At 38.7% G+C, this 18,796-nt stretch overlaps 1 protein-coding gene across 1 annotated transcript in view; it reads left to right on the top strand.

The window, feature by feature from the left end:
• tbc1d32 (TBC1 domain family, member 32) overlaps positions 1-18,796 on the top strand; it is a 91,027-nt gene that overhangs the window by 13,129 nt on the left and 59,102 nt on the right. Inside the window, exons 15-23 of the mRNA XM_008289021.1 lie at positions 1,496-1,638; positions 2,665-2,792; positions 3,515-3,716; positions 7,378-7,457; positions 9,117-9,255; positions 11,326-11,413; positions 12,124-12,242; positions 13,961-14,080; positions 14,350-14,438. Coding sequence (XP_008287243.1) covers positions 1,496-1,638; positions 2,665-2,792; positions 3,515-3,716; positions 7,378-7,457; positions 9,117-9,255; positions 11,326-11,413; positions 12,124-12,242; positions 13,961-14,080; positions 14,350-14,438 — 1,108 coding nt within the window. The remainder of the gene's footprint in view (positions 1-1,495; positions 1,639-2,664; positions 2,793-3,514; positions 3,717-7,377; positions 7,458-9,116; positions 9,256-11,325; positions 11,414-12,123; positions 12,243-13,960; positions 14,081-14,349; positions 14,439-18,796) is intronic.

Raw genomic sequence — 18,796 nt, 5'->3', positions numbered from 1 at the left:
TTCTGCCCCCTGAACCTGAAGTTACATTGTTTTATTTTGAAAGGAACTTTAAAAACAGAAAGAATCAACAGATTTTTTTAACTTTCTGATGATCCTTGTACCACTCACCTGTAATGCTGTGTTCTGTCTGGAAAATAATTCAAATGTAAGATTTAAAAAAAAAAAAAGATATTTCATCAAAATCTCTTAATTCTGCACAACTCATTTAAAAAATTACCAAAATAAAGTATCTGCGCCAGAACCTGTGAAAAAACAAAACAAAACAAAAAATCCTGAGTTTTCTGCACAACTGTGACCAATTATTGACTCAGGTGTGTCAAACAGGCTGGTCTGCAGGCTGTGTTTACACAGAGCAGACAGGAGACAAGAACTGATTACACCTGTGGACACCTGGGAAAAAGTTAGAAATGATGGTTCCTGATTTTTTCAGTTTTTGTAAAATAAATAATCAAAATAACTTTTGATTTGCACTTGTTTTTAAGACTTATGACATGATAACTTTGTCATACAGAAGACCTCTAGCCATATGGTTGTAGTGTTTCCATAGACGTGTACAACTAGATATTGCAGTGAAAACTGAGCTTACAGTTAGTGACAGGAGCAAAAACAAAAAACATGCCCAAAAACTGCTTGGAGTTTAGTATGCTGTATGCATACTGTGTAACATTGGTTCTAGATATTTTTTAAGGTCCTCAACCCATAGACACCCACAGAAATCTGTATCGTTCATATTTAGATAAATCAACAATACATCAAGTTAAGTCTAAAAACTACTATTTTTATATGCTGAAGAGAAGTATGTTTTCACTCTACAAACCTTAAAAATGGAAATTAATCTAAAATGCACAAATCTAGCTTATAAAACCCACAAGGATCCAGCAGCTCTGCTAAAAGCAACTTTAACCGAATTTGATTTCTATAACATTGACAGATAAGTAACAGGTAAGACTGTGTGTTTACTGTCAGTCTTAAGGTGTATCTATATTATTAAGTGAATACACATGCATGTAATTCAGCTATATAAACCGTACAACAGTTCTGAGAACCTCAGGGAGTGGTCTCCTGCTGGTGCTCAGAGTCAGGACTAAACACGGTGAGGCTGTGTTCCAGTTTTATGCAGCTAAAATCTGGAACTGTCTTTCAGAAGATGTGAGACAGGCCTCAACTCTGACAATGTTCACATCCAGACTGAAAACAGTTCTATTCAGTTGTGCATATGATAGCTTGAAGTATATTATCTGTACTCTTCTAATAAATTATTGTATTTATCTTTTTATGGATTGACTTCATATGCCTCTTTGCTTTTAATGTAATTAATTAATGATTGTGTTTATGTTTTGTGGACGAACTATTTGTCTTCTTATAGTTTTGTGTGAAACATTTTGAATTACCTCGGGTACGAATTGTGCTATACAAATAAACCAGCCTTGCCTACAACAATAAACATGTGTTAACTTTGTTGGAAAGGTTTCTGATCTGTTGTTCGTGTGTTCAGACTCCCTGTCGCCCAGCGGTCTGGTGATGGAGGTGCTGTGGATGCTGTGTGAGCGGACAGAATGTGCTGCAGAGTGTCTCTACCAGGCTCCTGTCATAGAGACACTGCTGGCTCCGGTCATAGCTCTACTCAGTGGACAGCAGGTCACACACACACACGAACACACACACACACACACACGCACACACACATTGGCCGATATAAACCACAAACATGATGGCGATTTCAAAACACAAATAGCAACATATGAAAAGTTTTAAATTGAGAGTTTCTACAGTTAGTAAATAACCAGGTAAGCTTAAGTTATCCTACCTGATATATTTTTAACCCCTCTTCTTGTTTTCCATGTCAACAGAACTATTATGTACTAATAAAAACAATAGTAAAGAAAATGAAATATTGTTAACATTTTAGAACAAGAACAAGTGGGTCATATTGCAGTTTATATCAAAAATATTGCAATATGAAAGTAGTGCAGTGTTACACAAAGATTTGTTTATGAGGAATTTCACTTGATAACCTCTCTTGTAGTTGTAAAGTGGTAGTAGTAAATTTATGATCAGGAGTTATTGTGACCTACTAGAATTACGATTCCAAGGAATATACTTTAAACCTCATTTCCTTATGGTGCTGCTCACCACTCCCTGCTGGGTTGAGCTTCCTTACGGGGAGCGTCAAGGTCAGATCAATGATCTACATTCTCCACATTCACATAATAATCGATTCCGCAGTAGTTGGATGACTGAATTCCTTCCTCAACCAGTAGCTTCAATTTTAAACCTCAGTATTGAATGCGGAACGTTTGTCTCTAGCATGTTGACCTGACATGTATCTAATGTCAACTATAAATAAAAGGCTTCTCTGTGTAGCCATAATCTTCTGAATCATGAACCTAAACATTACCCCAAACTAAGGATTTAGTTTCCAACACTGTATCGATATACATAATTGTCTTTACATTAGAAGGACTCAAACAACGCACGACGGCGGGCCTTTTAAAAGCTGCTACAGTGAAGGCTTTACCTCTGAAATACAAATATAAATGCTTTCTCTCAATTCTGTCACTGTCAAAGCTAACAAGGTTATTTCAGTTTTCCGTATGTGTTCAGGCTCCACTTGTTTCTGAAGCTGCTCTGTAATTTTGTCTGTTTATTTTCTCCGCTTTGCAGGCCAAATTAAAGTCTCCTGCAGCAACACTGACTCTCATTGCTGATGTTCTGGCTCGCATCGCAAACACTGACAGAGGATTAGCTCTCTTCTTATACGAGCAGAATCTCATCGTAGCCCACAGTGAGAGGTGAGACAGTGTGATTAAAGTGTGATTAAACACACAGTGTCATTTTGTCTTTTTGATACTAATGAATAAATTACATTTTCCTGACTTAGCTGGGAGACTTTCACATAGAGTTAAATTTGCATAACAAATCCTCCTGATTCTGCAAAGAGAGCAGATTAGACCAGAGGATGTTAGTAGTTTGTGACTAGCTGGGATTATATCTTATCTCAAATGTCATTATGGCAAGAAGTCTACAAAAAAGTATATTTTAATTATTTTTTGGGCCTCAAATTAGTTTTATAATCTGTTTCTTGACCTTTAGTGGTCTTTAATCTAGTTCAGTCTGCCCAACAACAGCCGGTTGTTGTGATTTAGGAATTATGTACTTACCAAGGCTGATACCACTTCAATTCTAAATGTATGCCTGATTAAAAAATGTTTTGTGCATATGTGAAAGTCAGGAAACTTTATAAAATGTGCCACTGATAGGAGTAAAGGCTTTGTACTCTACTGGAAACACAACATGGACAAACCAAGACGATAATGCACTAAAATACATCATAACTTCCTTAACACAGACATTAGGGGTCACAGATTAGGATCAAAACTACATTGTACAGTGCAGATAGCAGTTTCTCTCAGCACAACAACTCTAAGCTCAAATGTTATTCCAATGAAAATCTCATATCCTGGATGTTATATCTATTGTCGGCATCTTTGTCTGTTCCTTCTCTCCTCTGCAGAACCTTTGCTGCTCATGTTATTGTGCAGTTCACCCTGAGGCTGCTGGATAAGGGCCTACCATCACTGAGTGAATCAGATGTGTCCCATACATTATGTGGAGCCTTTATCTTTGTCTGTCGGCAGATATACAACACCTGTGAGGGTTTGCAGGTCCTCCGACCCTACGGCCTGCACAAAGCTGTAGCGGCTGCATGGAAAAAGGTATGTGCACTGCATTCGTGGATTTCATTTTCACCAGGACACATTCCATAAGTAGCACTTATTTCTAGATATGTTTTAAAGGTTTAAACTTATCTTAAAGTAACTTAAACTAATCAAAACAGTATGGAAAAATATCTCATTGGCTTTTAGATTAAAGTTTTTTACCTTGTTTACATGCCCTTACAGTGTTTTTTAATATTCTGGAAGACACATGAGCGAAATGAGCACTGGACACTATGGCTGAGCATTTCCACCTGGAAACTGCAGTGTACTGTTGATAGTCTCAAAATCACAGATTCAGGCTGAACTAATCCTGCCAACTTGCATGATGGGCTTTCTGTATCATTATTCTTCTGCAAAATCAGTTTCCAGTTTGAACATGTGATGCTGAATCACTCCAATATTACATTATTGTGTAGCGTAGAGTAGCTGGACAGTGTTTGAGCAAAATCGTAGATGAGCTGGTGTTCTCCAGCTGCAGTGAGTGGTGTGGGTGGAGAAAGAGGCAGGAAGGGGTTATATTCATGGGAAAAAAAATCAGTTAACTGCATTGGAAGTTTTTTCTTTTTTTTCTTTTTTTTGCTTTTCTTTCACTCAGTGCACCTCACAATCTCACATTCTGCCCAGAAAGGAATTTGCTTACCTAAAGCTGCAGTAGGCCTAAATCTGGGAACACAAAACAAAAAAAACAAGCAAACAAAAAAAAATGCTGAAACTTAAAAATAATATACACCTTGCTTCCTGCAGCTCTTTCCTTTTTCTTCCCCTGTCTGTTCTAAACCCCTTCCGCCAAATGAACACGTTCCTCACAAACACAGAGCTAGTCAAGATAAAATCCAACATTCCATTGTGACTTTATCTGGGATTTGAGCTTCACCCTCCCATTCACCTGCTATGAGTGGAAAAAATCCTGTGATTGGCTAAACCTTCCTGTCACAGGCATGATGTTAAAAAGGCTGAACACAGAGCCAAGAACAGACTCAAACCCCTTATATTACAATACGCTGAAATGTTTGCCCACTGATGCAAAAAAAAAAAAACAACAACAAAACCCACTGCCTGTCCCAGCTTTAAAGTGACTACTTTAGGTTACCAACACAACTATATTAAAAAAATACTAAGGTAGATTTGTTATCCTTTTCAGAAATGCTCTTTGTGTCTGTGGCAACATCCACAACAAATTGTTACAAAGAAAAATGTAAAAATATGGTCCTCATCAACACCACTAACAATCAAGATCAAAAACAAATGATACACTTGCCATATGACCCAGAGTAGTTTAATAAAACTTTACTAACAGCTATGACGGATCTCGGGGCATGGCAAGTCCATGTGACAGAATCCTGTACCTCTGTCCTCATGATGACAACTCATATCCCCCAGAGAGGTGTGATACATCGCTGGTGATTGCGCAGCCTTTCCTTATTACTCACCACTCACAATGTGTCATACTGAGTCGTTATTGACCTGCAGTTTTGCTTGACATATTAATAATCTTAACGAGTTTGTTCTCATTATTTAAATAAAGTGAGAGATACCAAGCAAGGAAGTGAAAAGTTTGAATCTTCTCTCCAAATGAACAATGAAAATAAACTGGCATTTGTCTGTTGAAGCTTTTACTTGAAGTAATCATCTCCTGTGAATGACAGCTTTTAATCAGTTACTGTTCTTAGATACATACACTAATTTACAACTTCAGTACAGTCACCATGAGTAGCTACTTGTTGCTGTGTGCTCATGCTGGCTCAGCAACTGTAGCATTAAAAGCATAAACTAATTTAGCCCTACATTTGTTTGTTCATTTATATTAATACACATGTGAAAAAACACATCACCCTGTTACACTGGTGTTGCTGTGTGGAATTTAATGTTCATGGTAGGCAAATACAAAGACTTTTTCCTAGAGAACCTTGCTTCGCTATACCTGTCATCAAAACAATGTAAAAGATGGCAGCGTAACTTTATATATGAATCTCTTTCCCACAGTATCTAATGAATGGGTATCTATGTCTAATGATCAGTTTCACTGGTTAGAATACTGCTGTCATGTTTCATTTGCTTGATGAATGCAGTGTTCTCTCATTATTCACTCACTGCAGCAAGAAAAGCAGCACCATTTCTGGCAAATGGCTGAATTAACTAACCATTATAATCTTCTTCATTTAGGTTTTGGAGTTCTGCTTCTGTCACAACAAAGCATTAGATTCAGACTCAGAATATCTTTAGTAATACAGTCTGTACTTGAGAGAAAATCTGATGATGAAACACGCAGTCAAGTGTGCAACCAAAACCAATAACAGTAGCAGAGAAATCATGTAGAAGACTTGTAGTGGCTCTGCTTCTGCTAAGTAGGAACATCAAGACGTCTCTGTGGTCGATGTTTTTTTTTAAATCTAGCAAACAGTCTCACTTCACAACACGTCCCCTTTGTTGTAAAAACATTCATGTCAAAAATTAACTTGTCTTAGACATTGTTGCATCAGTCTGCAACATTGTTCCCTCTCGCTTCCTTCTGACTTTATGCAGTCTATGTCAAATATTAATAATCTGCCTGCACGTGCTGTGCTGTGACCAACGGACACAGTGTGTCACGTCGCAAATCCATGTCCACATCTGAACTTTGTGGAAGGTATCTTAAGGAAACATGATTTGAATTTGTTCACAGGAGATAAATCACTAACGGCTTCTTTTATTAGTTCAGCAGTCTTGATTTCCTGATTATTTTACTGTTGTTGTTCTTTTTTTTTATTGGTGTCTCAATTGAGAAAGAGTCATAAAGATCAACAGAATCTGTTCGTAAGCCAACAAAGCAGAGTACAAAAAAGGAGCACAGAAAAATTACACTGAAGAAACAGCAGGGTTAAACAATTCGTAGAATCAAAATATAGAAAAGGAAGTGTTCCAAAATTGACTTTGCTCATTTTGAAATGATTTAATATCAAGAACAGAAAAAGCAGCTCCTTTTAAGTCCCTCAATGTATCAGAATCTTGGTATGCATTTGATGTGTGTCCGAAAAGTTTCAGGACTGGTGTCACAAAAGATATACTTCAAATCCAAACTACAAACTACAAGTTTTCCCCTCCGAAGTAATCCCCCTGGAGTCTAACCCACTTTCCCAGCCTTCTCTGTCACGCCGCCATGCACTCCTGGAAGGACTCTTCTGGGATCCTCCTCAGCTCCATCATCACAGCCATCTTGATGTCGTCCACATCTTCAAAGCGGGTCCCCTTGATGACCCCTTTGAGCTTGGGGAAGAGGAAAAAATCCCATGGAGCCAGGTGGGGTGAGTAGGGAGGTTGATCCAGCACGGCCATGTTCTTCTCAGCCAGACACTGTGGGATGCTCAGGGCGTTGTGAGCAGGCGCGTTGTCATGGTGAAGCAGCCACGACTTGTCCTGCTACAACTCTCACCTCTTCTGGTGCACTGAACGACGCAAACGCCACAGGATCTCTTTGTAGACGCGCTGGTTGACCATCTGAAGGGGAAAACTCGTAGTTTAGATTTGAAATATATCTTTTGTGTAGTCCTGAAACTTTTCTGACACACCTTGTATATTAGTAAATAATTCTTGTCTAAATCTTCAGATGTTCCACATGCCCTCATGTGTTATTTGGAGTCATAAAAAAATAAAAAAGGGTTTTTTTTGTTTTTGTTTCTAGACTATTTCTTTGTCAGAAAGGGTTCCAACCCCGGTACCTGGAGCCAGTGCTGGAACATCTACCCAAGAGCTGCAGCACATGTGAGGCTGCACACACAAACACAATCTGTATACTTTATCTGAACACCTGGAACTGGAAGATTAGTCAAGCTCAACATGGACATAAAAAGACATAAATTAGTGTTTTTTCATCCCATATTTGTGCAGAGACAGAGAACTTTAATAATTATTTGGACTTATGTGGTTTACAGCTTACAACAGAAGGCCCATGTCCTTGTTAAATATGAATGTAAAGTTGTAAACAAGCTTAGTATCTTTTTAAATATTTGCATGCACCAGAGGAGATATTTTAAGTGAATGCAAACAACGAATAAAACGAATACTTGCACCGCTGAGGACGCCCCTGTGACTGCTATTGTAAACAACTTATTAACAAGCAAGAACAGGCGTTTGTATCCATTACAACCACCGCGGATACGTGCAGGAGATTCTAGATGTTGACCTGAATTAGGCTTCAGAAGGAGTGCAGTCGATGATCATAAACCACCATTAATCTCCCTCTCATGCTGACACTTTGAAAGGCTGAACAGTGTAGTGCATGGCGTGGAGAACAAGAATAATTAGGGAAGCAAATTTCCCCTTTACTACCACTTAGCTGTGTCTTATTTCCTCACAAACCAGAAGGTCAAAGTTTTCCCCTATTTCAGTTTCCATCAGTTCAAAACAGAGCATTCCAGTCTAGTTGCATAAAAATCCTACAACACAATTGTATGACATGGTAAAGGTAGGAATTTTTGTTAAATGTGTATTTGCTTTCATTCAATAGCACTCTAACATTAATAGATTTGCCCTGTTTTTTTCAAATGAACCTGTGATATTGAATATGTACACATCTCCACACACAGAAAACCCCACACCGAAGCTCGAGTGAAATACCTCAGCGCATTCCACCTTAGATTTCTCGATGTTTTTCCCTGACTCTGATAAAGAGAATCTAAACTGGCATCATTGGCAAACATCAAGCCACAGCACTGAGGAAAACAAAAGTTTAATTTATTCTGTAAACCTTCATTGCCAAGAGGGGAACTGGCATAAAAACTTGGCTTGTGCAGCTTCGATTTCAGGTTCTTATTTATCCAGATACAAAGAACCAGACGGTTCTAATACAACAGGCATCACCTGTGTTAAGTAAGGCCTGGGTTATAGTGCACATTTCCACACAGTCTCTTCAGGGAGACATTGGTAGAATTGTATTTGGTTATACACATGAAAACTGTCACATATAGCTTAGCAACAGATAAAAAAGAGAACTAGAAATACAAGTACAGTGCCTCACTCCTCTCTCACCTCTTCACAACTGGTCAGTCACAGTGTGGGTGTGTCGGATCATTGGCTTTGGAAACTTACAGATAATAGGTGACACAAACACCCTGTATTTGACATCTGAAAGGTGTGGGGGAGAGCAGTTCGGAAACTCTGAAACTGTCCACTGCGCATGAATCTAAGAAGCTTATTATTGAGTTCCCTGCCAGAAAACTCATATTGTAAAAAAGTAAGGAATAGGTAGAGTCTGACCCAAATACTTCGACATACAGTGTCTCAACTAATAAGTGTGCTAACCACATTTACTTGATCTTAATTTGCCAGACTGCTTCCTTGTGTTAAGAACTTCTTGTGACTGTGTGTCACAGTGTGAAAGCACTGCACCTTACTCTGTCTTTCTTCCTGATTTTGTCACAGTCACATCTGGGAAGAGACATTGTTGGACAGTCTGCTGAACTTTGCTGTGACTCCTAAAGGCCTGCTGCTGCTCCAGCAGACAGGAGCCATTAATGAGTGTGTCTCCTACATGTTCTCTCGCTTTACCAAAAAGCTACAGGTAATAACATGCATCAGTGAAACTGTGGTTATTTTAAGTTGACATACATTATCCCCGGGTTGCAGGTGTGCTACTCTGCAGTGCACACAGTTTGATTTTTATCCAACCTTTATGTAGATGTGTAGAGGTTTTCTGAGCCAAATGCTCTGTAACAGCTGCACCCTGCTCCATATTTGCACATCGATATACCGATACATTTGGAAGCTGCCACATTCAAATACAGTTAGTCACTGAGAAGCCCCACTGGAGCAATCTGAGGCCAAGTGACTTCCTTAAAGCACCTCAACTACCATTACATATGGCATTACCATGGGCTGTATATAAAAGATGGACATGGCCTTGGTTTAAAACATGATACCAACACAGAAGCATCTTAAGTCTCTGTTTTTTCTTACTGCCAGCAGGAGGCAACTCCTCTGGCTGTCTAATATATAGAGGTGTGTAAAAAAAAATGGCCTGACTACTCTGCTGATCTGTTATCTCAGTGAAGTTTCCTACAAAGTTTAGAATCTCAATTGCTAGATTTAAGTCTCGTTCAATAGATGATGTTCATGGTCCCATTTAGAATAAAATAGACGATAATGCACTTTGAGACTGACAGGGCTCTACTGTATGGATGTGCATAGTGTCGTTTAGGTTCTCTGGTCAGATCCATACTTTACTTGATATGACTGATTTTAAAAGATGAAGATGATGAAGGCCAAATTCTAATCTCAATGCTTCAAAGCAGTAGTTCACAAACCAATAGATGTTGTCACAGTGGGTAATCCCATCTTTTCTATACAGTCTATAGGTATTACCAATTCCCTTCTTCATCTAGTTTTTAATCCTCCAATCAAAACAATGCCAACTTGTAACAGCTTGTGTATACATAGTACTCTTAAGTAAGTCCAGATAGTGCCAGAGTCAAAGTTTCAAGTTAAATGTATGCAAGTGAGAAATGTTGCACCACCTCCACTCGAATCAATTGGTACAAGTTTTCTGGTGCTGAAATAGCACCAACGCTGATATATAGTAGTTATATAGTTTGATGGCACAGTTTCATCACCTTTATGGAAGTCCGGGAAGAATTAAGTTTGGCAGCGGCTCGTTTTTATCCTTCTTGATTCTATCAAGGTGCCAAAGTAATTTTATGCCGCTTAAGTCTGCCACACAGACTTGAATTACAGTAATCCAATAATCTATAGGCAGATATAAAATACAGAGCTGTGTGAATTCTAAAGAATAACTACTGACGAGGAGACGAAAAAGATGAGCGGGCGATCGTAATACTGTTCAAAAACTTCTGCATTTAAAATTTAGAATGATGATTTTTCAGTTTTTTTGCTGATATAATGGTAAATCTCATTTTTAATGCTTCTTCCACAAACTGAACAAAAAGTACTGTACAGAAGTATGGATGTATGCTGTTTTTTTTTTTTAAAGCTTTTGAGTTCTATGATGTTCTGTGCAGCAAAACATTATCTATCTTGAAAGCCTTTATTCATTCTGTTGGTCTCTGTCACTGGTATCTGTGGTGATTTGTTGATCCTGCTCCCCCACAAGGCCATAGTCATTTTTCCTGAAGACTGTTTAGTATTCAACACTAGCGTGGACACTGATACATGCTGTATAAGACATATACATATTGTAGACTCACATACACTCAGTCTTACAGCAAACCTTAGCTAATCCCCTGTGGGCTTAATTTACTGCCATTGTTTACGCATCCTTGTAACTGCTTCTCTCATTTGGCATTTCTCTTTAATTATAGAATGTAATTATATTTTGTCTATTTTTACTTGTGACATTGTGTTGTAATTAATGAAGGACCTACACACTCTAAAATCAATTTGCAATTTGATTTCTCCACAGGGTAATGAACTACACTATGTACCTATGTGCGCCTTCTCACGATGCCATATTTACAGTTTTTCCTCTTCTCTAAAATCGTGCTCTGTAGTAGTTTTATGTTTCTTCACCCTGCCCCTGCTTCTTATTCATTTTTCATGGCTGTAAGCAAAAACTTCAAAGATAAAAATAAAGAAATGTTTCTAGGGATAACGGGATTTCTGTTTGTGTTTTCTGAAGGTGAGCCGCTGTGAGAAGTTTGGATATGGGGTGATGGTGACACAGGTGGCAGCAACTGCTCCAGGGGTCGTGGCTCTGCACAGCTCAGGTACTAATGCACTTACTTGCACAAACAAACACTTGCCAGCTGTGATGCTTAAGGCTTGTGTTCCAAGTTGTTGTTGTGTAGTCGGCAGAAAGCAGAGTTCAGGCGGCCCAGGGAGAAACGCCTTTGTTAAATTGTTTGTGTCGGGATAAGTGGATGAAGAAAGCACAAGATGAGGGGTTCGCTGTCAGATTGTTGTTTGGATTAGGAATGTATGTGATGTGAGCAGGTGTCTAACTAGAAAAAAAATCAGGTTTTTGCAAATAGCATGGTAATATATCTGAATGTATTTGACAGATCAGGTGTATATTAATGCTTGAGTGAAAGGAGGTATAGACATGGTTATATGCAAAGGTAGATAGATAGCCAGGGGATACATCGTGGAAGTGTAAAACTAAATTATAGATTTAGAATTGGAGCTGGGTCAAATCCAGAGAACAAATTTCCTGACAGGGTTTGATAAAAGGATAACTATTATGATTGCGGTTTGAACCTGGTTGTAGATTTTGTTTTATGTTGTTTCCCTCCCTTTCTCCATGTGTTCTGTTTCTATGGTATCTTGTCAACAAGGTTAAAATGCCAAACAAAGACCATTTATAATGTTTGAGTTATGAAACTTTTTACATCCCTGACTGTTCTGTTCTTCGCTCTGTGTGTCAGTTAACGATCAATCTATACAAATCCACACTGAAATGATTGATGCTACGCTGCAGGTTTTGTCCGGGCACTGGTTGTAGAGCTGTGGTCCATTCTTGAGTGCGGCAGCGAAGATGTCAGAGTGGTCCGTCCTAAACCAACGCCCATGGACCCCATAGACAGGAGCTGCCTCAAGGTATCAGGGGTGCGAGTGTTTATGGGAGGGGTGAAGCAAGTAACTGCCCTAAAAGCCCCCGGTTTCCTCTGTATCAATCACACAGTCACACATTTGTCAGGCGTACTCTATCTCCTACTCTTGTGGAAATCTATTAAGTATTAAAAGCTGAATAATTTCAGTTTATATTGTGCTCATTTGTTATATCTGCGTGTCAAGTGCTTAGAAATCCTCAGGCAAGGTCTTAATATTCTGTTATAGGAGAACTATAATTTTTGCAGCTCACAGTTACTTTCATTATCAATACAGCTCGCAATTATTTCTTTAGTATTTCATTGATTGTGTGCAATAAAAAGTCAGATTTAAGTTCTGTTGTTACATTTGTTAAGGTAAAAAGATGCAGAGTGTACCATTGTAGAAAATTGAGCAAATTACAAACATTCACAGTTTCTGAGTTGATACCAGTGAATTTGTACCTTTTTTTTTCCTTCGAAAAATTATATAAACTCCATCAGTTCGCATTTCCTGTCCTGGTTTTTGCTCAGTACTTGTTGGTTTGTGGGTGTCTGGGTGGATAATGGAACCCTTGTCATCATGATAGTTGTAGTTTACTAGTTGAGACCGAATTCTCCTCTCATGCAGCTACATTTTATTTTAGTTTTACTTTGGGCAGAATTTTTTCAGCCTGAGTGTAGGACAGGCTCAACATTTCATTTGAAGCTGCAGCGTGTGCCTGTCTGCGTGTGTCTGATGCTCGCCTCTGACAGCAGCCAAGTCATCTCTCTCAGTGAAACTAGCCAAGTGAATACGGACAGTCAGTGAAGTGTGAACTGTGTCCTGCCACTGGCGACTTTCAAGCCTGCCTTATCAGTGGGTCAGCTGCCAGGATACATACATACAGACCTCAGAACAAAACTAAATATGTCGCACTGGCTTTTTTACATCGGAGATTTGGCAAATTAGCTCCAATCTGTTCTTTGATTTAATGTGTGGTAGAAGGTTTATGGAAAACATTTAAAGCACAAGCAGACAAACAATATAACATGTGGTCTGAAATGTGGATTTAAAGCATCCGGGAATAGATTAAAAAAGTGAAAAACTTAGCTTTCATATGTTTTTCTAATCAACAATTTCCTTCCAAGCTGTCTAGAGTTTTAAACTGCCTTGCATGTCTGTGTAAATGTGTTTTATGTTTGCGTACGCATCCTTTTTTTCTGTGCCGTTTCCCTGTTCCCCTTCCAGAGATGAGAGCCGAAAAATCTCCCGCGGTTTAATATTCTTCAGACTCCTCACTATGTTTCTGCTCACATGTTCAAAAGTGTGTATGTATGTAAATTCGTTGCATGGGAGTGTGGTCACATGTGGTCAGCAACATTTTATCTTCAGTAATCTAAATTCTTTTCATGCTTGCTTTGTTTTTGTATAAATTTATACATCCAGTGTGCACAAAATACACAACATATTTCTGAATATCAACTTCAAAGGACCAGCTAAGGCACTATAAATTCTCTTTTTCCTCTGATCTCGCCAGTGCTTAATTTTAGAGGTTTATTTTTATAGGGTGCTTATCATTTGACCGATGCAGCAAACAATGCCAGTGCATTTACAGCGCCAATAGCTTTATTTACAATAATTCCATTTCCAGTGTTTAATTCTGTTCCAATATCATCTTTCATTTCTGTTTTTCTCACGTGCCTTTCTTTGACTACTGTCTCTAACTGTCTCACTTTCTGTCTCAGTCCTTCCTGTCCTTGGTCAACCTCCTATCCTCTTCCCAGTCGGTGTGGGAGCTGCTGGGTCGGCAGCCTTTAGCCAACAAGAGCGACTACACCCTGAGGGAGATGCCATCCTCCATACCTGTGAGTGTTTTTCACACACACACAATGTTGTCTGTGCTCCACGCAGTTCCTTTTTCAGCCATTTGAGGGCATGTTTGGACTTTATATTTTGCCTTCAACCACCACCCACGCATTTATTTTACTTTCACAAAGACCTTCCACTAAACCCCCCATTAGACTGGGGCTGATGTACATTTTCCACCTTCCACATTGTAAATTTCCACACTTTTTTTTCGTTTTGCACTATAACGGCTGTATTCTTTTTCACAGCCTCTCCTTCTTTTCCGCAGGATTTGATTGACAGGCTGATTGCTGTGAATTCAGATGTGAAGATTCATTCCCTCTTCCACTATGAGCAGTCTCACACATTTGGCCTGAGGTGGGATTGATATTTTTTTTTTTCATATTACTTAACATCAGTGGGGAAGCACACGATATCGGATTAGCACCTGGTGACTGCACACACACTTCAGCCTGTGGCAATAGCAGACTGGCACGGTTCTTTATACTTTGATTACCCAGCATTGAGAGACTGATGAAAGGATCTCTCTGGATAAGAGAGAAATAAGCTGGGCTGTGTGGGTGTATATGTGTGTGTGTGCATTTCTATATTTATGACGAGCAGACATTCTAACAAGTGAGGAAGACGGTGAAGGAATTCCTCTGAAATGAAAAGCTATTTCAGGTTGGATTTTAGTTTTGAGTCGAGGTTCAGACTAGGGGTGGGGTTACAGTACAGTAAAGTTAACACTGTAATACTGTGCATGTAATAATATCACATAATATTGCATTTTGTGTCTTACAGGCTAGATGAGGGTTGCAACAAAGGTTTATTCCTAAGGTGCAGGCTAAAATATTTATAAAGGAGAGCGAAGAATGTTCCATGCATTTCCATACACATGTGTCCTAGCCGTGTGCATCAAGCTCTGGTGGCTGCTGTGAATTCCTATGGCATTTTAAAAAGCTTTCTGAATCACAATAGCTTCGGCTTGTTTGGAGTCTTGCTGACTCACTCTCTGTGCCTGTCAGTCAGCCCACTCCTATTAACATCCAGAAGCCAAGTGAAAGGAACAAGATGCTCTGTTCATTTACCACCCAGACTGATGGATTAACTGACAGACTTGCTCTCTGTGCCTCTCTGTGGGTCGCTAAATGTGCTAAATGTACCATTTCACTATCAATAAGTCACCTCCTACCATGTTGTTCTTTGATATATTGGTGCTGCCTTAAAGTCCCGTTCCAGTAAGTGATTAAACCCTGAAAAACTTATCTTTGTGTATAAAAGTTACATATTTAGATTTTTTTCCCTTATAAAAATAATCCCTTGCTGCCTTTAAATGACTCAGATGTTACTCCTCACAATTGCCTCCTTTAGAATGTGCACATCTGTGAAATCCCCCAATCTCTCTCCACCCACCCCTCAAGCGCCACAACTCACTTATGACTCTGCTTAAATACTCTAAAGCCACTCTACACTGCACAATAGCAAGTTGTAATATTGGAGGAATTCAGTCAGACATGTTGGAACCAGAAAACGATTCTGAAGAAGTATAATGATATAGAAGACTTTGCAGTTTCAAGTTGGAAATGCTCAGCCATGACGTCGACTGCCGTTTTCATTTGTGATATGCTCTCGAGCATAAAAACACCATATGCACTTGTTAACAAGGTAAAAAAAAAATAATTGAAGATTTTACCCAGGGGAGCTCTTTAAACCAACAACAGCTAAATAAATCTGCTATACAATTTGTGGTCATAAACAAGTTTATTGTTTGAAGGGAACATAGAGATTTATTCCATTTAAGTTCAGGTAATTTTAATCGTCTTGCTTAGAAAATGTGCTCCCCTTAACATGGACGAACCATGAATTAGTAAAAGGTACTTAAGCAGATGGAGTTAAAAATATAGCAAGTGACTTTTGCAGTTATTTTTATTCAGGTTTTACTTTTCACCTTTTTACCGCCATGACAGTTACGCTCACAATCTCTTCCTTGTACGGGTATACACACGACCGTTACATACAGTGCCACAGTCTTTCCATGGAGGAAGCTGCTGTTTAAAATACACCCACGTGACCGATATGAACTTCAGCAGTTGAACCCAGAAGACTCATAACTAACACGTTATCACCCACAATGCAACAGTGCCTGTTTTTATTCGATTTTCTGATTATCCTTTGCCTGAGGGGATATGACAGCATGGTATATGGATTGTGCTTTATTGATCCCAGAAGGGAGAATTGCATCAGTAAAGCAGCATCAATACAGAAGGCCACTGCACTTATTAATATACAATGTGTAAAAAGATATGTAGGCATAACAAGCATATATAGAGTAGTTCAAAAACGGGCCAAGATGGAAATGCATATGAAGGTTGTATTATGTAGTCAGTGCAAGTGTGTGTGTAATAATACAGTATACATTACATATAATATTTTGAGTAAAAACGTGTATGAATGAGAGACTACAAGTAAAATTATAGAGTTTTAGATAAGGACATAAATACATTTCCTTTTAACTAAACAATAAATAGGTCATATAGATTTTCCTGACTGCCAGTTTTGTTTTAAAACATGGTTTCATGTCTTGGCTATTTCTTTCTATCATGAAACAATGATCACTAAACAAACCATAATCACAAATAAAATCTGAGGGAGCACATCCTTTGTTTATATTTGTAAACTGTTATACTTTAAAACTCTGATTATTTATTTTATTAGTAGCTGTGCAGGTGTTTTTTTTAATCAAATTTGCCCATTTTAAACTGAAAAACTGACATAAATCGATGAGCCCTATTATTCATAGCAGAAATCTAATTAAAAAACGCGTGCTAACGATAATGAATGAACCCTGGTTGTGAGGCTCAATACCCAGCGAGCTGACTCACGTCGGTGTCACTACGGCAGGATTGCAGGTGTGTTATTATATAGTGTGATGACAGCTGGCAGGAAAGATCTCCTGTTACAATCACTGCTACACAACGGAAAAAGCAGCCTTCAACTCTTGCTGCTTTAAGACGCTTTGGAGAAGAGGTGTAGATGATGCTTGATTACAGACCAGATAAACATGCAGCCGTTTTGTGCACATTTAGGCAGCTGGCCCATCGCATAAAGCAGAGGTACGTGTGGCCAGACATGCAACAGATGTTTGAAACTTATTAGAAGTTGCTGATGTGCTAATACTGTGGGATTTTTTTTTTGTCTCTCCTGTTTAATTACTTTGTGCGTTAGTATCCTTTGACCCAAGTGATATGTAGTGGACAACAGCTCCCCCTCCAGCCTGATGAACAGTAAAGCTGTGCTGTTAAGTCAGGGTGTTACGACTGTAAAAACGACCTACATCAATGTGTCATTTTTACCTTAATACATAGCATGAGTCATTAATACACTAAACTTGTTCAAGGGAATCTTCATAAGTGTGTATTTCCTATTAGCTGAAGACATTCCAATGGCAAAATGACTGGTTTTGCCGCCTTTCTTATTCTTTTTCCGACTGTCCAAGTTAAGAAAAAAATCCAGAACTTAGTTATTACAAAAAAAAAAGTACAAAATGTTAAAAAGCCTTTATTTCCATGGCTACATTATTAAAAACCACCGGCCGCACACTGGTCTACCTCGAGGTCAAACAATCACACGATATGTGCTGGTCTGGTTTTTAATAATGTAGCTGCAATAATAAAGGGGTTTTGTTTTTTGAAAGTGGGCCTTGTGTGAATTTTATGGGCAATCTATTCCCTTCCTTGTAGAGAGTATTAGGCTACCAGTACATCAGGAGCAGCTGCTTGTGTTTTATCGGATCCAAGTAGCTCTTCCTATATAAACAGAATTACAAGTACTGCATTAAAAAGTTATTAGATTTGACACCCTGAAACCTGCAGATGCTCTTACCAGACATTTGGCATGGCTTTTGCATATATTTCTGTATTTTTGATAGAAACATAATCTCATTACACAAACACAGACAACCTGGCAATCAAACAACTTTCTGATTTAAGGACGCTGTGTTCTTTTACTATATATTCCTGCTAAATAGCACAAGAACTGCTTCGTCTTATCCTGAGCTCAGTGTCAACAGCAGAAAATACCAATATCCTTAAATGTATGATCACCAGCAACTTTTGCATTGTTGCATGTGAGGTTTATTCACAATTCTGCTTTGGTTCAGTGTAAACCTTTAAATGACAGACAGAAGCTTGTCTTCACCCGAGGTCAAACACAAACATATTACTACCTTGTGTGATTATGTGACCACAATAAATGAGGAGGCCCGGCCTCGGTAATGTGTGTAGGCGTTCATATATCACGTATGCCACAAAATGAATAATAGATAACAGCTCCAGGTTGTTCTTTTGTATGAATGTGTTTTCTTCCCTCGAATTTCTGCTTCCTCAAATGGAACACACACAAAGTCGCGTGTGCAGGAGCATGATATTTGTATAAAAGTGTAGAAACTGAGTAACGTTTAGGGGGGAGAAAAAAAAATCCTTTTTAATGGAGAGAAATGTGTTTATTGGTGTATGTTATGGAGGGGTTCCATTTTCAGTAGCTGGATATTTGTTCCTGCCACACAGTTTAGTACTGTGGGTGCTTGTAAGGAAAGCTGTGGTGTTTTTTAAAACCTTTTTTATATTATCATCAAGCGTCTCAGTACTTTTTGACTTTCTTCAAGCTTCAAGATTCAAGCCCTTTCTTACTAAAGGCGCATTTTGAAAATGGGTCCTATATACTGTCAGTAAACA

Source organism: Stegastes partitus, unplaced genomic scaffold, assembly GCF_000690725.1.
Source record: "Stegastes partitus isolate 25-593 unplaced genomic scaffold, Stegastes_partitus-1.0.2 Scaffold589, whole genome shotgun sequence".
NCBI lineage: Eukaryota > Metazoa > Chordata > Actinopteri > Pomacentridae > Stegastes > Stegastes partitus.
This window is presented reverse-complemented; position numbering and strand designations above follow the sequence as displayed.